This window comes from Acipenser ruthenus, chromosome 9 (assembly GCF_902713425.1).
Source record: "Acipenser ruthenus chromosome 9, fAciRut3.2 maternal haplotype, whole genome shotgun sequence".
NCBI lineage: Eukaryota > Metazoa > Chordata > Actinopteri > Acipenseriformes > Acipenseridae > Acipenser > Acipenser ruthenus.
In genome coordinates this window covers 50,450,063-50,472,077 of record NC_081197.1, presented here as the reverse complement: position 1 = coordinate 50,472,077, position 22,015 = coordinate 50,450,063, and the positions used below count along the sequence as shown (strand labels likewise).

The following is a 22,015-nucleotide window of genomic DNA, read 5'->3' as shown; positions in this document are numbered from 1 at the left end:
CCCCTTTACCCTTGAGTCAACAGCACAGTGCCCAGTAGTGAACCATCAAACAGCAAGTCCCATTGATCTGTGCAGAGTCATGGGATGCAATGGGACTTGCTCTTCATTTACACATAGCAAGGATGCAAAGAAACAAAGCTTTTTACCTGCTTGCTCAATCACACAATTCACATTTTTTTGTGTAAATTGTCATTTAGAAATTCCTCCCTGATTCTTTAATTGACTCAATTTTGCATGCATGGTTTTTTTTCAGCACCAGCAAAACACAAATGACTTCTGTTTGGTTATCATCATATTTCATCCAAAACTCTGCGTGGTTAATTAAAGACTTTGCAAGACAAGTATACAAGCTACAAGTTCACATTGGCGTGATTAGGCAAACACTTTTCTAGTTGGATTTGATTCAATCTATTCAAGGAGATCTGCTGTCAAAGCATACAAGTACAAAGGCTTGACTGCATTTACATGTTTTGATGTGACAGAACAGCAGAGGGAGTCTGTTACTCTGTCATACCTAAATGTTGCATGCTTCATTGCGCTTGGGAGAAAAGTGGGCAGGTATTTATCCAGACAAATCTTAAAATACACACAAAATATGAAACCTTCAACTTCTCAATTATCAGGAGAGGAGTGAAACAACACTACAGTTAATTAAAATGTAAAAACAAACTGTCTGTGTCGAGGTTAAATAATCAAGTGTGCCAGCAGATACGCTGGGCTGGATCAGAATAGAAAACAAGTCAGCTGTTCTCATTCAAGCAGCAGGGCTCACAGTTCAATAAAATGGATTTCTGTCCTTTCAGCTGGATACTATAGATACTTGCCCAGTGGGTTTGAGCTGTGGGTTAACAAGGTAAAGGCTGCAAATGTGAGTGATCAACTGAGTGTCTAGAAACAACTCCCCAGTAATGTTGTTGAAGCTGACGCCCTGGGATCCTTCAAGAAGCTGCTTGATGAGATTCTGGGATCAATAAGCTACTAACAACCAAACGAGCAAGATGGGCTGAATGGCCTCCTCTCGTTTGTAAAATGCCTTATGTTCTTATGTTCTTATGTTAGAATGAAAGTTAAAATGTTTCTGGTGGGACAATAAATACTGGGTAGAACACTTTTTGAGATTTATTTTTCATATTATTATTTCATTTTGTAGTTAGGAAATTGATTTTAAATAAATAAATAAATATACATCCTTTTATCATTTTTGTAATCATGTATAATAAATCAATCAATCACTGCAAGGGATTTGTCACAATTCCAGTCCATCCTAGCCTGTGACTAGATCTATCACTTGTGCAAAACTACAGCATAATTTATAAGTTTTATAAAACTATTTTCTGTTTCATAGCAGGACCCCTTAGATAGATGTTTTTGCTCAGACTTTATTGATGTGTAGTGTTGGCTGCCCTGGTGACCCTACACCCTATTGACAGTGTTGTTCAAATGTTTCCTCTTTCATAATCATTGTCTAGTTTTTTTCAATTTCAATTTTAGATCAACAAAAGTCAGAACCACTACAAATATCATAACACAAGGTAACCCCTTATAAAAGTGTATCACTGTACATTTGAAATCATAATGAAAGTGAATGGAAGAGAGTTTCACTTTTAAAGATGTAGGATGACTGATTTGTACATGGTCATTTTTTGGAGGTCCTATTCCATGTGATGTGGGTGTAGGTCAGGGTGACACACTATTTCATGGATTTGATTATTTCTATAAACAGTGTAAAATGGCTGTCAGTGACGTGAGTTTTTACAGTACTGAGACTTACTTGCTCATTTCATATTTGAATAAGAAAATCTGCATTTTAGAGCATGATTTCCATTACATGAGAGTAGATGTTAAAACTTCATGCTGATTTGAACTCGGGTCTCGCCAAGATAAGCACCAACTAAGACGTAGCTTTACAGTAAACTAATGTGATCCATCTGCGTCTCCATCCATTTGTGTTTCCTTCCATCTGATGATGTAGATATCCTTCTGCCTGGTCTTGATGGCTGAAGTGTAATGCTGGCTCCATTGATCAGCTTATTTTGCCTCCCCAGCACATCAGCACACACAACAGCTGCGATGTTGTTAGTTACCCAGTCAACAATGATTTGTTTGCTGGGTATTCCAGAAAGCAGCTGTTTAGTATGTATACATTCAGCCAGGGCTGGGTCCAGGCTTTGTACACTATCACCATGGTGTGTTATCACTGCTGAGTCATCTTTCCCCTACTCACAGCATTGTGACAGGCTGCACGTACTGTACACTCCACGCTGCATGCAGGGTTTGCTGTACTGCCAACAGAGCTGTGGTTCACCAAGTGGAAGAAGAAAGAAGTGGGGCTAAACACTCTCGCCTTCCCTTTGAATGCTGAGTGATAAGGGGAATCCATCCAGTGTGGAGATGTAATCAGTACGGTGAACTGTTCAAAAGTAAAAGCAGTGATAGAATAAGAAATGTGATTGTTAACTGCAGTGTTTCCTTCCTTTTAAAAAGTGTCCCATAGTGAAAGCATAGCAGATTTTAATAAAGCATAGTGAAAGCACTATAGAAATGGTAAAGCATATTAAAAAAAAAAAAAAAACGGTAATGCAGAGTAGAACCACAGGAAAAACACGGGGAAATGTACAGTGATTGCTGTATTAACCATCTAAAAAGCTACAAAGCAGCTTTTATATATTACAGAATAAATCTCAGCAATACAATTGAGGGACAACCCAGGTATGTGCTACATATCCCAGGTTTTCCTTTTATAATATTCAGAATAACAGAGGACATACACTTTTAGGTCATACACAAACAAGACACGGATTTATATTTGATTATACAACATTCAACACAAAAGGACACTATTCACAAAACATGAAATAGATTAAACTAATAAACTTTCCCTAAAACAGTTGAAAAAGGTTTCATGAACCGCAAAATGAGCTTTAAAAAACGGTCCTTGCAAAACATTCTTTAAGTTTTGTGCATAGGGAGAGATCTGTAAAGCATAAAATAGCGGATCCACGCCTCCCTGTGCCACATCATGCACACTTACAGAACAAACAGTCTCCCGGTAGGGGGAGTAAAAGTGCACACGTGGAAGCTGACTCCCCTGATGAACATCTTATCCAATCAGAGAACGAGGGGATACACGAATGTACTGTTTGTGGGCAGAGCTGAAAACTTGTCTTTTGGGGGACCAGTCTGGGAAAAATAGATTTGTCCAGTAGTAACACATTAACTCGCACGGTTGCTCCGTGGAAAGCAAAGTGTTTTTGATCATTTTAAATTGTTTTACCACGAGAGCTGTTTTTGTTGATGTTTTAATAGAATGCTTAACAATATCAAAAAAGGATCTTAAACTCTAGAGATTTTTTTAATGTGATAAACCCATTCTGATACTTGGAACATTTTTGTGAATTAAGGAGAGCAACTGTGCTGCAGAGAACAAAAATAAGGTAAGAGGATGTTACGAGTCTTACGTGTGTCAGTTTTTTGTACAGCCATCGTGGTACTGTAGACAGCACGTAACTTACTGTCTTGATTCAAAGTATCAATGTATCAAGCGGACAATAAACTTGTAGGAATAGACAATAAATTTGTAAATAAATAAATAAAAATAAAAATAAAAAATAGGATAACTTATGAATAGAGTAAGTACTAGATTTACACATTTTATTACATACCACTTGATTTTGGAAGCCATAAGAACACCGAACCAGAGTTAAATAATAATCAGGTCTATATCCCTATTACAGTGCAATAACATGGTAAAGCATAGGAAAGCATTGTAAAGCCCAGAGATTTAATGCATAGCATATTTAAAAACATGACAAACCATGGTAAACTATGATAAATACATAGTATAACCACAGGAAAAACAGGGATAACTGCAACTCAACAGTTGTGTGATATATACAAACTTTAAACCATTCTAGTTTATGATGTGAACCGTTTTCTATATTAAAAACCTGGCTTCTTAAATAGGAAAACATTTCCTTAAAACAGCTCCACGGGAGGTATCGTTTTCTTGTTTGTTTGTTTGCCTATATTGTTGATGTTTAAGCGAGAACAGCTACTTGGTACAGTTCTTGGTTATAGTACATGTATTTAATTTATTTAAAAAGTGTTTATTCGGGAAAGCCATATGAGCTACACTTAGCTCGTTTACAACGGCGTCCTGACGAGAACAGCACCAGGTTACGGGGGTGGCGGCCACACACAACACAAGGAGAACACATGTAAGGGAGCAGGCGGGGACACAAGACAAGCAAACACAATACACTTGTGCAACCGCACATACACAAAAGAACAACACAATAAACAACAAACAATTCCAAAAATAAATTGTACAAGTCCCGCAAGGGCTGATGGGAATCTAGTCCCCTGATTCTACTTAAACCATTTACATTTGAACAACTAAAGTAAATTTGAATGTTCAACTAACTTAAAATGGATGAGTGTTATGAATAAAATTTGAATTTCTAAGTTAATGTAACTTGATTTATTTAGAATGACTTTGGGGTTTACAGTGTACTGAAACATCAGCTTTTTGAAAATTACAATGTGAGGTCTCTGATCTAAGTGCAGCAGGTAAACGGTTCCAGTCAGAGACAGCTGCAAAAGCAAAAGATTTTCTACCCGCAACACTTTTTACAGTAGGTGTTATAAAATGTTTACTCACACGTGAACTCCTGAAACAAACTGTTTAAGTAAACAGGTAATGTGTTAAAAAGGATCTGGTTCCAATGATCGTTCCTTCTATTAGCAGGTGATAACACATTTAGTCTAGAATACAAGGTACAATGATGTTCTAGGAGAGTGCACTGAAGAACAAATCTACAGATCCTGTTAACCATTGTGTCGATCTTCTTCAGTAACTCCTTACTAGCATTCCTTTTAACCACATTGCTGTAGTCTAGAATAGGGAATACAAGTTTGAGCTAATTTAAACCGTGCTGTAAAATTTAAACAATGTCGCTGACCATACAATACTCTGAGCTTCCTACCAGTTTTACTACATACATCTTTAATATGTTTTTCAAATTTAAGAGATGTGTCAATAAACACCTAGATAGTTAAAAGCGTCAACTCTCTCCAATGGTGTAGTATTACAAGTAACAATAGTAAAATCTGAACCAGTATTTTGTATTATTTTCTCCGAATCAAATAGCATGATATTTGTCTTTTTTTTTCATTTAAGATCAGACCATTTTCATCAAACCATTTTTTGAAGTTCCAGAAAATCACTCTGTAGTATCTATGCAAACTAACTGATCTGGCAAACAGTTTAACAATCTGAAATACAACATGTGCTCGACCACACACATATATACACACAGGGTAATTAGAAAGTAAGTTTACCACGTCAATAATGTGGTGCGTTGATGTGGTACTTACCTTCTAATCACCCTGTAATGAAGTAAGTGGTAACATATTTAAACTGGAATTCTGCTTTTAAGTCAATGCCCATTTACTGCATGACTGAGTAACAGGTAGGTTGATATTACTATTTGTAAATAGCAATATCTTAGTAACATCATTAAATCATAAGGCAATTATATGGGGCGTTGGTTGTACCGGACATTGTCGCACCCCATGTGAGTGCCGTCAACTAGTCTGGTGATAATATTCAACACAACCCACTCCTCTCCAACTCCTTGTTGCTATTATAAAATGGAAAATACTTTGAAAACTGGGGAACTAAAAAAACGACAGCATTATAGTATATCTCTACAGTATAGCACGGGAAGCGGCTTTGATAGTAGCAGGTGAGTTTCAATCAGAATTTATTAATAAAATGAATCTGTTATCTGTATGCAGAGTGATTAGAAAGTAAGTTTACCACATCAATGATATTTCTTTCAAATCACCCTGTATATTATTTATATAGCTTGTGAAGGACTGTAGTAACCCAAAATGAGAGAGTAGGTGCTGAAACAGATCAGCTGTGTTGTGTGCTCGATTGTTTGTGCCACCTGTGATCCACATCTGTACCACAGCTCTTTCGCAGAAAGTAAATACATTATACTTGATCTTACGTGGGTCATAGATACTGTATTTCTGTTGAGAGTGCAGTATTACTGTAGCGGTGCCTGCAATTTGATGTCTTTAGCTCTGTTAGTCCCTTGCATGCTGTGAAGTGTATGCACACGTGTGTTTGCATTGACATAGCTAAGCCAGGTCTGCCTGTCACTTTTAACCACGTTTGGCTGAAAGGGTTTTTAAGAGGTTTTATAAATAGCAATTGAAGCTTTACACTGCTGTAACTCCACATCTCAAGTTGAACACATGTAAAGATGCTTTTAAAATACAGCACTTGCTTCAAATTCTTTGTTATTTCAAGGCGTAAAAATATAATTTATACGAAAAAATAGCCTTTTTTATGATTATCTTACTTTTTAGAATGTTCATTTTGTGTTTAAAATGTAAAATTGGATGTATAGTTTTTAAAACTCAATGGCTGGGTTTACATGCACGTGAAAGTCGACTCTTCAGTCATGACTGTGTGACGTGGTCTCGCGAATACATTGTGAAACAGCAAAAGAACGTTCTTTGGTCAGCGCGACTTCAAGAGCAGGGTCAATCGCTTTCTCACGATAAAAACAGCTGTTAAAGCCCATGTAAACTGGAGCAGGAATCGTGCTTGTGACTCACGAGATTTCAGCAGTTAAGATCCCGTTTAAATGGCTGAATCTCACGTTATTCCTCAGCAAAGCCGTACCAAACCACACATACACACACACACACACACACACACACGAAAGAATGCAAAAGACGCTGCAAATGTAAACCTCTCATACAGCCTATTATTAATGTTTGTAAAATGCATGTTGTTAAGCATAAGTAATCTTCTTCTTCTTCTTCTTCTTCTTCTTCTTCTTCTTCTTCTTCTTCTTCTTCTTATTATTATTATTGGTAGTAGTAGTCGTCATAGTAGTCAGATTTTTTTTCTATAATTCTTTTAAGTTGTCCCAGGAACAACAGAGCTCCACCTATTCTCCCACCGCACAGATCTGGAATGAATTGTTAGCATCAATTGGCATATTGTGCAATAATTAATGGATATAGTTAACTAACAACATAAATGTACCATATCTCTTTAAATAAAGACTTTTGTTTGAATGTTTATAATATTACAAGACATCCACATTTCATTATAATGTGTGTGTGTGCGTGTGTGTGTTAAGCGGATTCTGCACCTGGCACTTCTACCGCAGCTGCAGACCAGCAGTCACTGGCTTCTCGGAGCAGAGGCAGGGTATAGGGACCGGCAGATGTGTACAGGAACATTAGGATGCTCAGTCTGGTACTCTCCGCTTATAGAAAGGCCAGTGAATGAAGCAGCTCAAGAACCTTGTATGTATTTTTACATATCCCCCTGTTCTCAATCTTATATTTACATTTTCCACATACATTTATAGACTAATTAAATAAAACTTTTAGGTGCTACGCATATTTAATTTTTAAGTAGTAAAACGTGTACTTAGTAGAAGTTTTACTTTATAATACTTTTATGTGTGTGTGTGTGTGTGTGTGTTGGAAAGGTAATGAGACACAGACAAGTTGTGTGATAATTCAGAATGTGCGCGACAACAAGTTCATTCTTTTCTCTTGTTAATTTTTTTAAATCTTCATGGCAAGGCATGAAGCTCTCCTCACGATATTTCTTGGGGGCTAAACTGTCAGCTGTTCTCTGTTTGACCCATGGTAACCCATCTTGAAGAGTATGTGCCTGATTACTTTGTTTGCTTCTCAGTTGGATAGACAGTCTAATTGAAAGCAGCAACTTCCGAGGGACTTGTTTTGTCTAATTAGTGCCTCCCTTGACGCTGCAATCTCCACTTCAATAACAGCACCTGTAATAATTCTAATAACAGAATAATGAGCTCCTACCGCCACTCTGTCACCATAGATACAGCTGTGGCTCCTCCTCTTCAGAAATATTGAGGACCTGCAACCAACAGTAGCACAATAGCTTGGGAATTACAGACTCATGTATCTTTTTAATTGGCCAAACGTTTCAGCACATGCAGTGAATGAGTACAAGAATTAGCCGCAACTTTTCATCTCTCTTTGAATTGTCTGCATATTCTAAACTGAAGTATAAAATACAAGCACAGAACCAAAAGATCTTCAACAGAAGAAAGGGGGTTCAAAAAGCAGATCATGTAAGAAAATGGATTTTAAAACACTGGGTAACTATTTTTAAACATATCTTGAACCAAGAGGCACAGAAAAGCCAGTTAATTCAAACTTACCAACATTGTAAAAAAAATGTTATGTCCGTATAGGACAAGAAATGTTTGTCAGCCAGTACTCAGGGTTGCATGTGTCTGCTATCTCATTGTGCTAAAGTTAAAATTCATCAAACGCAATGCAACCTTCAGGCAACCTTTTATAGTTTACTTTTTCAAGCAATTTCCACCTTGTGCAAGGTTCAAGCAATACAATCTGACCACTATTGATTTGAGGACATTGGCAAAATTGGTAAAATTGGCAAAAAGAAATAATTGACTGGTATGATGACCAAAAGAGTCTCTGGTGAACTCAAACCTCACAGTATTTGCTTTTCCCTTTTCAGTGGCAGCTTGTGGTGTTTTCCAAAGAAATTCCCCAGAGGCTAAAATACTTTACTATATATGGACGTATATATATATATGGAAGCAATATATATGTTAAATTTCATGCAATAACACATTGTCACCCTGACTCATATCAACAATGTATATGCAAACAGTACATAAAATGAAGATTTCAGATCAAACTAAAAATGAAATTCAATTATTTAAATACAAATGACAGCTCTTGTAAATTAACCCTTTGTCATCTACAAGGGGAATGGGTGCAAATGCATTCCACATACATAAACACAGTTAACTTATTTATTTATTATTTAAATGCATACAAACAGTTTATGTTAGACTATTATTTAAACACATATTTATTGAATAAATATTGTTTTGAAGTCCTAAGCATTTTTTTAAAAATATTTAAGTTCTTTATTTAAAAAAAAACAAACTGTTATTAACATTAAATGGTTTTACAAATTCACAAATAGAAATATAAACTACACATATAAATGTTATATTGTACATAAAGTCAACATGAACAAAATCTAGTAAAAAAATTGAATAAACAATATGTCACATTTCATAAAAAGTAGCTTCAGAGCAGTAGGAAACGGTAGGCATTACCTGCCAGTGGCAGCTTTGCAAAAAACCCCAAACTTTCAGGAAAGGGTTAATTTTTCTTGCATGGCACTCACGATGGAACGTGACCTAGGGAAACACAGAATACACATGTAGCGAGTATGAAGCCAGTATCTCTAAATGTTAGGTCTTTATCATCCAGAAACCAAATGGTCACGTGACCCCCAAATATGGCAGCCATCGTGGGTCACAGGTCAAAGTGAAGGGTGCTGTTTGATTTTTATGCTGGAAATTAGAAGTTTGTTTGTAGTACATATCTGATAAGATTTACTGGAATGAGTTTATTAGCTATATGTACTTTAAGCATGTTTTGCATTTTGAGATCTCATTAGTTTTCCTGAGTAGCATCAGCTAGGTTGCACAGTGTGCTTTGTGTTTTTGATGTTTGTTGAGTGGTTCTCATTTTCATCAGAGGCATGGCACTTCATGTGCACCTGCAGAAAGAACAGAAAACTTGTACAAGGGGGGCTGATGCTCATTCATTGATATTTATATTAGGCACAGCACTTGTCCAGGCATTATACACTATTTTGTTAATTAATGAGGCAGGGGTACAGTTGGACAAACAAATACTGTGGTAACAACACAGGAAAACAGTGTGGGCGGAGATGCTCAGTACTTAAGTAGTAGGATTTAAAAAAAACAACACTCCCCCAGCACTGTGCGGTAGTATTTAAAACATTCACATCAGGTGGCAGCTGGAGTGTAGTAATCCCAATATTTTAATCCCAACTGTGATAATCAAGATGAAATGGTGACTTTGCATATGATCTCTGTAGCATGGCCAAGATTTAGATAGGAAGGAAACTGAACTACCCTCAACATCTTTTTTAAAGGAACTTTTAGGAAATGAATGAGGCCTATCATGAGGCGAATGACATACACGGTAGCAGAACATGTGATGTTAACCATAGACTGGGCAGAAGAATAAGGATTTAAACGTATATAGCATCTATATCCCAGACTACAACTGCAACTGTGAAATCAAGGACCCCTGTTTCAAAAGATAGTGGAAAACGACAGCTGCAGAGGAGTGTGCCAGTCAGAGATTACCCCACTCCAGTGCATTGTGGGGAAGAGTATACCAAATGCACAATGAAATTGCTGAGAAAGATCATTCTCCCAAGCTTTAGCCCCAGAAACATTTTACATCTCTCAGACAAACTTACAAGGCAGACTTTAGTTATAATAATAATAATAATAATAATAATAATAATAATAATAATAATAATAATAATAATAGTCAAAATCCAGATATTTGCCATGCCTTTTATTTAGTTGCTTCTGCTGTATCTCATTAAAGATAAAAGCCTCCTTTATATTCCTGCCTGCGCCAGGAACTAAACCTCTTTGTGCACACCACAGGGATGCAAGCACTCCAGTTGTCTTGACCTTGTCCGGGGAGGCACTGTGCCCTCGGGAAGGTCAAGGTGAAAAAGCAGGCACAGCTGCAGTATGGTACTGATGTCATTACTAATTACTACACTCTATTGGAAATGTATATGCATACGTTCACATGGTCATTTACTAACAGTTGCTACAGTTGCACATGACCTGACAAATGAGCTGCTGTATGCTGAATATTAACACAGAAAGACATGATGGTGATCCAGAACATTCTGTACAGTATTCTTGGGGAAAGTCAATGGACCTCTTTAGACCAGTTATAGAACCAGGAACAAGCAGGTCCATTTTGATCATATGACGTTTTATACCAGGATATTCTTAAGTTCTACAACCCCCGGTTACATTCATACTCAGAAGGTTAGTAACATACATATCCCCAGCCACAGAAGTATACATTCCAAATGAGACTTCCTAGTATACTAGAAAAAGGTATCATGGACATCCACAGCATTTCAAGAGTAGAAATTCATAAGAAATTGGTTTGCCAAGTTCCATGCAAAAAAATAAATAAATAAAAGATATCAAATGTCCATGAACGGATCCCAAGTGATAGCCTTCAGTCGCCAAGGCAATCCCAGCCTGCACTTCTGCATCTCTAGGGAATGCCCATACCAAGTGTGACATAGATAGCACCCAGTTTTATGTGGATGTAGTTATCTGAAAATAAAGCTCTGGAACTAAATACATACAAATCTAATGTGTGCCTAGTTAATTGAACAACATAACTTCAGAGAGAAAAACAGAACATTATACTTAAGTTGCAATATAAAGGGAAAACAAATGCATACTTTGAAATTTGATCAAAGTGATTACATTTACTCAAAGTACACCCGTTTTTGCAAATTAGCGCCATAGCCATCCCCTTTATATTCCCTGTATGGGGTTTGCATAGTTACATGAGTTGTAGTGTTACAATTGTTTTATTGTCATGGATGAGCTAAGATTCAGTACAATGGAAGGAACCAGGGAGCCAGTATTTAAAAATGTTGTAGAATATCATTTTGTGTTTGACATGATTGACGGAGGCAAGGTTGTGATTTGTACATGTCGTGTCTTACTTTCTTTTCTTCGGTTGCAGCACTGTGAAGAGGCATGGGGAACTTCAAAGGGCACGCTTTACCCGGAAGCTTCTTCCTGATAGTGGGCCTCTGGTGGTCAGTGAAGTTTTCCCTGTGGCACGCCAGCCGGAGAAACAAGAATGCCTGTCACCTGGCCTCCAAGATCACGTATCGACGACTGGAAGTCATCGAGGCCTGTGTTATATTACTGTTTGCACTAGTAGGTGAGTCACAACATTTAGGCTTGCTTGTAACAGCCAGCCCTCATGGAAAAAACATGGATTTTTAATATATGGTAGAAAAGTATGATCCGTATATTTTTCATATATAGAAATTGGCCCCTTTTTATATATTTAAAATATATGGAATATAGTTAAAATATATTTTAGTATGTAATCCATATATTTATTTTATATGGATTACAGACTAAAATATATTTTAAATATATCCCATCTATTTTAAATATATAAAAAAGGGGCCAATTTCTATATATGAAAAGTATAAGGATCATACTTTTCTACCATATATTAAAAATCTATGTTTGTTCCATAAGGGAGAAACCATAAAAAACCCATGTCCATGCAGGAGTTGGAATGAGCTCCATGCGTTTGTTACATCAGCGGCTGAAGGAAGTACTTACTGTACAGTATGTTCTTCCCCTAGTTGTTAAAGAGTATCCTAGGGTATTTACACACAAAAGGCCCTATTTCTGAGACAGGTGCTAATGCACTAATTTGAATGGTGTGAGACCAGCAAGAAACTACTGTGGACTGCTCCTTCCTGCAGTTAAGCTGTCTCTGAAAACCAAGTTTTTGCCTTCACACTTGCTTTATAATAAGGGCCCATATGTATTTGTAGGGGGCAGAGGTTAAGCCTGGAACCAAGGAGAGTTCAAGGTTCAGTCCGTAGAGATGTGTTTAGAAATGGGGGATGTTACTGCAACGGAAAATATACAGTTTGACCATGTTACATGATGGCTGGCTTCCAGATATCCAGGCTCTTGTATTCTAGCATGGAAACACTAATCGGCTGTGCGGCAGTTTTTTAAAAATATTCCAACAGCCTTCTTTTCAAGTGCTGATGACTCAGTCATGGCAACCTACTGCACTTCACTGTAGATGAAAGAGAGTGCCTTAGTCATTATTTTTTTTTAACGTGTTCATGTGGGGGTTTTGGCTATTATTCACTATGATGGCCGGGTGAGTTTGTGAGTTAAGTTTTTTAGTAGTGGGTTCCAATATTAATAATACGTTTACTGTAGTATAGTGTGGTAAAAGCATAGCAAAGTGTAGTAAAGCACAGTAAAAGTGTGATGTGAAACACAGACTACCGTGGTAACCATGTAGCCATGGTAAAGCACAGTAAATACACAGTATAAGCATGGGAAACTGCAACATGATCATACAAATTCACCCTTTTATAAGGAGGCTTGTGGATGACATTGCATAAAATACTTGAATACCCCTTTTTGTGTTCATGGAAGGTATAGTGAAATCCATGGAAAAACATGAGCCTGTCATATCTGATAGAGCCTGTCATATCTGATTTAATTGGTTCCAGTGGTCCCTCAGATATGTGAAAATATTGTATCTCAGAGGTAACCCATTATACTACATTGTAGTTGCTTAAGGAACACTGGCTGGGACATTACAATGTATGGTGCTGCACATATACTACAAAAAGAAAATCAGTGAATTCACAAAACAGCATTCCAAAAACAATTCTTACTGTGCTTTCTCAAAGTAATCTGACAGCTTTGTTTGCACTGTACAAGTAAGGATGTGTTAACCTGAGACAGAAATGGCGTTTAAAAAAAAAAAAAAAAAAAAAAAAAGGTGCACACACAAACACAAACTGGCTTTGGAGGTTGTGAAAAAATCCTGTTTCAGTTTTTTAATGGTATTATATAATCCCTTGCGTTCTTGTTTTTTCAATGGTACATTAATTATATAATCCCTTGCGTTCTTGTTTTTTCAATGGTACATTAATTATATAATCCCTTGCTTTCTTGTTTTCTTCTTTTCTTTTATTGAACATTGTTAAATTGTTTTACATGAAGTGACAGCGCATAAAAAGTGAAACCGAATCCCCAAATCTATTCTGTCCTGCTTATGGTTTTACACACGTAATAAAATGTGCATTGATCAGTTTCCATCAGTACCATTCAGTTGGTAGCAGCATGTGTAAATGACACATACCAGAGGTCCATCGGTTAATAGAAGGTATCATATCTTACAGGACTGGATATGTTCTATTGTACTTGGCAACCGCTGTTAATCCTGTCATCAGCACAGTGAAACACCCTTCCTCGGTCTCTTTTTCCCCGGGCAACACACTGGAGATATTATTACTACCTTGAACAACTAAAGGCAATCTCTCCGGGATTTAAAATGGCAGTTAGCACAGTAAAATAACAATGTTTTGTGTTTTTTTTAATCTGTTATACTGATACATTATTATCAATTAATCATATTATAATTGTATGTTCCTGATAATCTAAAGTTAAAACAGATAAACAGAGGTTTTGTTTCTCTCTGTCTTCCTGAGATTCTGGGGGTGTCAAATAAGTTATAACTTTAATTCAGTATCTCTTCTATTGCATGATCTGCATACAAAAAGCAGAAAAAGGGTGTGTGAGTGAGAAAGAGCTACTAATTATGGAGAAAGTTACTGTTCATTTTTAGCCAATAACCAATAACTTTAAATGTAATTATCGTTCAACTCTAGCTAAAGCAGTAATTATAGAAAGCATGGTCAAATTTGTATAAGGGACACTCCTTTGATGTTGATCTTGATCAACATAGGAATGAACATAATACTTACGTACTTATAGTGAAACAATTTACTACAGTTCTGCACTGTTAATTGGAGCATCCTGCTTTATTGTATTTATAATTAATAATAATTAATTATTTAGCAGACGCCTTTATTCGAGGCGACTTACAGAGACTTGGGTGTGTGAACTACGCATCAGCTGCAGAGTCACTTACAACAATGTCTCACCTGAAAGACGGAGCACAAGGAGGTTAAGTGACTTGCTCAAGGTCACAAAATGAGTCAGTGAGTGAGCCAGGATTTGAACCGGGGACCTCCTGGTTACAAGCCCTTTCCTTTAACCACTGGACCACACATCCTCCAGTTTGTAGTAACTTTAACATAATGCAAGTATTATAGATATCTTTTTAAAATATTTCCAAGAAATTGTATTTTCGTTTGTTTTTATACAAATAATTCTGAACACTATTATATGTTGAAGTTAAATGGTTCACCTTGTCTCCCCAGTAATCTGGAGTGCAGAATGAGATCTACCTAGCCCTCCTGCCTGACTCCTGTGTCTGTGTCCTGCCCCTAGGTATGATGGCCGAGCAGTTTGTCCCGGACGGTCCTCAGTTGAAACTTTATAACTACGAGGACAAGCACTGGGACCACCTGATGAACTGGCAGCACGCCACCATGTACCTGTTCTTCGGCATCTCAGCGGCTGTCTCCATCACCGTCCACACGATGGGTGTCGTGCCCATCGCCTTTGACCGGCTGCTGCTGGCCATTGCTGTGTTTGTGGAAGGTACAGTACAGGAATGAGGCACAGTGACAGCAACTAGAGATGTTAGGTTCTGTTTACTTTCCTAAAATTAAATATGTTTAAATGATTAAACTTTAAACAGTGTTGTAACCAATCAAGAAAGCTTTCAGTTTGGTGCTGCTTTTGATGAGTCCAGCAAAAAACTTTAAACTGTAAACTATTAACATCCCTAATAGCCAGGCTTGGGCAAAATACTTAGGTAAATGTATTTTCAATACAAAATACTTTGGAAACACTGTATTTTCAATACAAAATACAATTTTATTTGGAAAATACCATTTGAAATGGCAAAATACCTCTAATAAAACAAACCAAGATTCTCATAGGTCATCCAGACAAATCTATGTTGTCAAAAAAGGAACTGAAACAGTTAACAATTAACAAGTTTCAAGCTACATTAAGCAGACATGCAGTGGGTCCTTGTTTCCACCAGGGAACCCAATATCAATAGAGTGTAGGGCCCTGTTACTAACACTGGGCACTACATTTTGATAGATATCCGGTGGAATATTATGCCAATTCTCCTTCAGAGTATTTTACATTTCAGCAAGGGTTGGTGGTCTGATGCCTAAGGTGATCAGTCAATATTTATTTTATATAGCGCCTTGTCATAGTGGACCACCATCACAAAGCACTTTACAAGATAGTGAGGAACAATGCATAATACATTAAACAGTGAAAACAATGCAATACATTAAATACAACAAAATACAGGCATAGTACATTCAATACAAGGCTAGGATGTGAGTTCTAAATGCATGTGTCATACAGAATCATAACAAAGATACAGTGAAAAATCTGAAATAGCAAGTTAGACAACAGCTAATAACTGATATCAGGCTTAAAGAGCATGGAAAGCAAGAGAGAACAGGTGGGTCTTGAGAGTTTTTTTGAAGCGAGCAAATGTGGGAGCTTCACGTGATGTATTATTTTTAATAAAGAACATGATTGATTTTAACTCACATTGGCCTTTGTTATTATTAGAATGAAATGAAAAGTAAAAATTTGGTAAATGGCACATCTTTATCTAAAACTTTACTTTCATCCCCTTCGAATCCTGCAATAAACTTAGCTTAGGCTCAGGTGGCATAGCAGCAATGTGTATTTTCAATACAAAATACAAACTACTTATACATTATCATTTGCATTACAAATTACAAAAATATAAATGTAATGAAAATATGTATTTTCAATACTGCCCATCCCTGCTAATATCATTCAAAAAGAATAGTGGTTCACATTCACTTTGCATTTTGCATGGACTCTGGACTTTAATTATTGTAATCCAGAATGCCTTTTTAGTTATTTGAAAACTGATCTAATGGAGGAATATGTGAAACCTACACCAATGCAAGGCATTTTAATCATGACTATATTAAAGCAAGAGAAAATGCTTTCTAAATTAGTGATCCTGTTAAGGTAACTTTTATTTTTAACACTGGGGTTTATCAGCGCTGTCTGATATTTTATACCTACGGGATCTGTAACATCACCCACGTTGCTGCATCAGATTAAGGCAGATTGGCAGTGGGGTGCAAAAAGGGAATGCCAGGCAAGTCTGTTAAGCAAGGGTCATTTGATTTCCAAAAAAAAAGTTCATAAAGGAACCCCTAAAATCACTAATCTCATCCTGAAGGAGAACTCTAAATCTTGAAAGATCTTGTTTCAGAAGAAACAGATTAAATACAGGTTCCACCATCACAAACTGGGACAAATACATGGACACACACACATACAGTGACACACACAGAGACACACATAATAGATATAGAATAGTGCTAAGATGCTTGGCAGTTTGAGGGTTAACCCTGCTAAGGAAGATTTGGCATTTGACCCCTAGTGGGGAAGCTATTTGCTACAGTGCATTTTCTATAGCCAAATGGCTCTATTGACTCACGTAGACACACATTTCGACTGATTATAATTGGGGACAGCAGGCAGAGGCAGGTGCATCATTATCTCGGCAAAAGAAAGATAAGCGCTCATCACTTCTGTTTCTTCTGTTGTTAAAAACAACAAGGGTACAGCAGCAGTGTCCCCCACCTGGGATTGAACCCACGACCCTCTGGTCAAGAGTCCAGAGCCTTAACCACTACTCCACACTGCTGCATTCCCCTGCTATACTTTAAGCCCCCTTTCTTGCTAGTTCTGTAACATTAGTAGTTTGTGTGTCATTTTACAAACAGTTTTGAAAAAGTTGCACGCTAGTAAATGTTTTGTGAACATGGCCCTTAATCAGTGAAAGGTAGATTGACATGCTCGGGACTCTCTGCTCCTAATCCTGGTTGTACTGTTCCCTCAGGGTTTCTGTTCTACTACCACCTCCACGGCCGGCTCATGCTGGATGTGCACGTGCATCAGCTACTCCTCTTCGCCATCTTCGGAGGAGCCCTGACCATCTTCCTGGAGGTGTTCTTCCGGGGGAACATCTTGCTGGAGCTGCTGAGGTGCAGCCTGTGTCTGCTGCAGGGTAGCTGGCTCTGGCAGGTGAGGGGTCTGCTTAGGTCTGGTTTACTGTTGTTTAATGAAAATGTAATAAAGCACAATGAAAGCTAAGCATAGTAAAGCACTGAGGGGCATGGTAAAGCATATTAAAAACATGGCAAACCTTGCTAAACTATGATAAATGGATAGTATAACTTTTGGGAAAGCATAAGAGAACTGCAAAATGACCTGCAAATTTACAATGGATTTTGGTAAAGAATGTTTAGTACTGGGAAAAATATATTAGAACAAACATTGCTGCACATGAATTCAAAGGCAAAAATCCATGTCAGTGTCTGCCATAAATGACATAGTTGATATAAATTAGAAATACGTATCACAATGTCTTTTGCATTAGACTGATTTACCACCTTGCCAGAATGTGCTTGTCTGTTTCTAGAATGGCAAGTGGGAGTACAACTTGCAAGGTAAATGTTATATAATGATCAACATTTTGTTCTATGTTCTGGTCCTGTTTTCTGTTTTGTGGAATGTAATAAATGAAAACTAACATTTTTTTTTTTTTTAAATTGTACAATACCCCCTTTTCCACATCTATTTTAGGAGTTTAAGTTAAATCAGACAGTTTTAATCTGCGTGTACAGCTAAAAAAAAAGGCATATGTTAGTAATGTACTTTAGCTTATGTATTGTATTATTTATATCAATTAATATACATGATTGAACTGTTATGTCTGACCTGTTGTCAGAACAATAAAAAATAAAAAAAATCTAGCAAAATACCTAATTTATGTCTCCAGTTAGAAGGGCCTGGGATTTAAGATCCAGTTTTTTGTTTTTTTTTTATAAGAACACTTTGGCTTTATTACAGAAATAATAATAATAATAATAATAATAATAATAATAATAATAATAATAATAATAATAATAATAATAATAATAAATAAAAAAAAACATTTAGAAGTGCAAATGTCTATATTTCATTTATTTTTCATATGTTATACTTAGCATTTTTTTTTGAGAACCATTGTTCTTAACCATGGATTTTACCATACTTGCCAATCATAGTTCCTAATGAATTGCTTACCTGTGCTTTACTGTGCTTTTATTACTGTTTGTCACAGTAAGCTTATATGAGGGTAGTAGTCTAAGCTGGAGGCTCCCACTCAGGTATGCACAGGGCTGCTGTGCACTAGCACCTATTTCTCACCATCTGTTTCTTCTGTCTCTGCTGTAGATTGGGTTTGTGCTGTACCCCCCCAGCAGCTTCCCAGAGTGGGACAGCATGGATCATAACAACATGATGTTCATTACCATGTGCTACTGCTGGCACTACGCCTTCGCCCTGCTAACTGTGGCTGCCATTTTCACCATCATTAGCTGGTAAGCCACATCTCAGTCTAAACCCATCTTAACCCCAGCTCCCATCCGGGTTCTACCTTTGAGTTGATGGGAATGCTCTGACAGGTCCCCGCTGACAGCTTTCTGTTTCTTTGCTCAGGTTGGTTCGGACCAAGCTGAAGAAGACTGTACAGCTGGAGATGGGGCTGCTGAAGACCAAGGAGAGGGAGGAAGAATCAGAGGAAGACCTGTAGCTGCTTCAAACCTCAACAGTGGATACTGGTTTACCCATTACTGCACCAATGTATAAAGAATCTGTAACTGAACCCTCTCACTTTTTCAAATAGCTGATTCTGGGGCACAGTTTATTGAAGTCTTGACACAGTAAAAAAGCAGAAGTTGTGAACAGTGAGGGTACCACTTGCTGACACGAGAGTTTTCTTTATAGCAGATTATGGTACCACAGATAACTAAGATTTAACCCCTAGTATTTTACCATGGGATTATTAAATACACTCCCTCCTGTGTCTCTTTTACGTGACTCTTTTACATCTACTGGAAAATATTAACGTGTGCTAACCAAACTCATGTGTGATGACATGTATAAGGTGTCCTAGGGATCTCAGGGTATTTTAAGGTATTTATTTTGTTTGCATGTAATTGTTCTTTTTTTGTCATGGTATCATTGGATCTAAATACTACAGTCCTTCAATTCTATATGAACCCAGCTGGTATTTACTGGTTCTTTATTGCCTCCCTTGCTAAATATAGTAGAAAGGCTGCAGTATTTTTTTTTGTTTTTATGTCACTTTGAATGCTTTTGCCAATGCCGAAAAAAACTGCAAACCAGCATATTTTAGCACTAGCGATTCAGTAATAGAGTTCAGTCCACACAATCAGCTTTGCACCCTGAAGAGACAAGGAAACCTACATTTGAGTTTTTACACATTTTTTTTTTTGTTAGTGCAGCCATATTGACTTCACTTTACCCAGGCAGGTGATGAATAAGTTTGAGCAGGACTTTACATGCAACTGTCAACAAGGAGAAAGGAGTTTACTTTAGCAAGACTGTGCACCACAGCACTAAATAATGGATTGCAGACAATAAGCACATCAGAAGTCTTGTTAACGCTCTATGGTATATTGTATATAGCATGTCAGAAACTCTTATTTCTATTGATAGTCTCCAGTCAAGCTCCAGACAACTGATTTGGGGTTGAAATTAATTCCAATATACAGAGTTAATTTGCTTCTTACTTGCTATCATGCCTTTTGAACTAATAGTATCTGTGTGCGTTTAACAAACAATATAGCACAGAGATCAAAACAGAGGCTTTTCCCCATGCATTCATAATAAATAATACAATGCTGGTTTAATGAAGGCAATTTAAAGTGTACTGGTTGGTGCTTATACAATATTGCCATCTTGTGAGGAACAATGACATCGCCACTCACTGCATAATCTGGCCAAACTGCATGCCACCTCAGAAAGCTACGTTTCATTAAATGAACAGTATAGGTGTTCTGTTGGTTCACATACAATGCTGAGAAGGAAAGATGATCTTTAAACACACATAAACAATGGAAAAACAATAATGCAGATACTGAGCTGTGAAAACTAATCCTAAATGAGACAGTAATCAGGTTGTAAAATAAATGAAATAGGAAATATTTGTACATATATTCCAATTGTAAGTATCTTAAGAATACATGATTTAGTTCAACAAGCTTGCAACTTTGACAAAGGGGTCGAATCAACCTTTGCCACAGTTTGATCATTTTACAGCACTGGGGAATCCCCTGGATTGTATCAACCACATATTTTAGGGGTAACCCTAGAATAACCATGAGTATGTGGTTGATACAATTCAGGTTGTAAAATATTCCAGTAAAATTCAACTAGTTTTACTGCTGTGGTATAGCTTGATCAAACTAACCCCTTAATGTTATATATATATATATATATATATATATATATATATATATATATATATATATATATATATATATATATATATATATATAATCAAAAAATGTACAACAAATAATGAAATTAATCATGAACTATTGAAATTAATTTGTTATTTGTTGGTATGGAACCTAAAGTCAAGTGCTTGGAATTATTTTTCTTAAATAATTTATATTCCTTTTACTGTCTGAAAATGTCAGCATTCCTGGTGATTGTAGTAAATCCATTTTTGCTAAAGCAGCTATACAGTTTCTGAATAAGGTCTGAAAATTGTTTTGTATTTATTTTCGATTTGATTTGGATATTTTAATCAGGAGGAGCTCTCTCCTATTTTTTTTTTATATATATACCAGTGTTCCAGTTCTCAAAGTTTTAAAAAGTACATTGACAAATGAGAATAACCCTCACGCTGTTTAGAAACGTACTGTATGAGAAAAGTTTTATGAATACCAAACCTTACTTAATACAATCCAACAGGCTTCAGAAATCAAAGAGCGGTTTTGTTGTGAAATGGGGCCTGTGCACTTTTTGTAGCATTTTGTGCAAGGTAACCAATGAGGTTGGTACCAACCAAACCTGGGGATTGTACATTATAAAAAGAGCCACGCTTTAAAACTTAATGCTTACAGAAATGATAAGGGCCTGGATTAAATCAAAGTTAGCCACACTTTACTATAACTCAGGCGAGTACTGAGAGAGAATAAAACCATTCTTAAACCATGTTGTTCCAAATGAAGATACCTGTGTCATTTAATCTACAAATGAATTGTCCTAAATGAAATGCTGTTGTCAAAATGATGTATGAATACAAAAAAGTTGGCTAATCATCATGCTTCACTTGATTTCATACTTTAACTTGATATTTGTAAAAAATAATTTTATTGGCACTATATGTAATGTAATTCTTTGTTTTTCATGAACTGAATGGCACAGTTTTTTTGATGCAATATGTATTATTCTAAAAGAAATAATTGAATATATGATTTAACTTGGACCATATTGAGCTGTCAGAGGATGTTTTCTTC

At 36.7% G+C, this 22,015-nt stretch overlaps 1 protein-coding gene across 1 annotated transcript; it reads left to right on the top strand.

Moving 5' to 3' along the window:
• The first annotated feature begins 3,159 nt into the window (after positions 1 to 3,159).
• On the top strand, positions 3,160 to 21,984 carry LOC117405118 (transmembrane protein 45A-like). Its single transcript, XM_034923231.2, has 6 exons — positions 3,160 to 3,434; positions 11,674 to 11,877; positions 15,006 to 15,218; positions 17,539 to 17,723; positions 18,918 to 19,063; positions 19,182 to 21,984. The coding sequence occupies exons 2-6, from the start codon at positions 11,688 to 11,690 to the stop codon at positions 19,273 to 19,275; spliced, it is 828 nt and encodes a 275-aa protein (XP_034779122.2). The 5' UTR covers positions 3,160 to 3,434; positions 11,674 to 11,687; the 3' UTR covers positions 19,276 to 21,984.
• Positions 21,985 to 22,015: the final 31 nt, after the last annotated feature.

Coding starts and splice junctions, on each gene's coding strand:
- LOC117405118 (XM_034923231.2), top strand. CDS start 11,688: ATGGGGAACTTCAAAGGGCACGCTTTACCCGGAAGCTTCTTCCTGATA. Junction 15,219..17,538: donor CATTGCTGTGTTTGTGGAAG/GTACAGTACAGG, acceptor CTGTTCCCTCAG/GGTTTCTGTTCTACTACCAC. Junction 17,724..18,917: donor AGGGTAGCTGGCTCTGGCAG/GTGAGGGGTCTG, acceptor TCTCTGCTGTAG/ATTGGGTTTGTGCTGTACCC.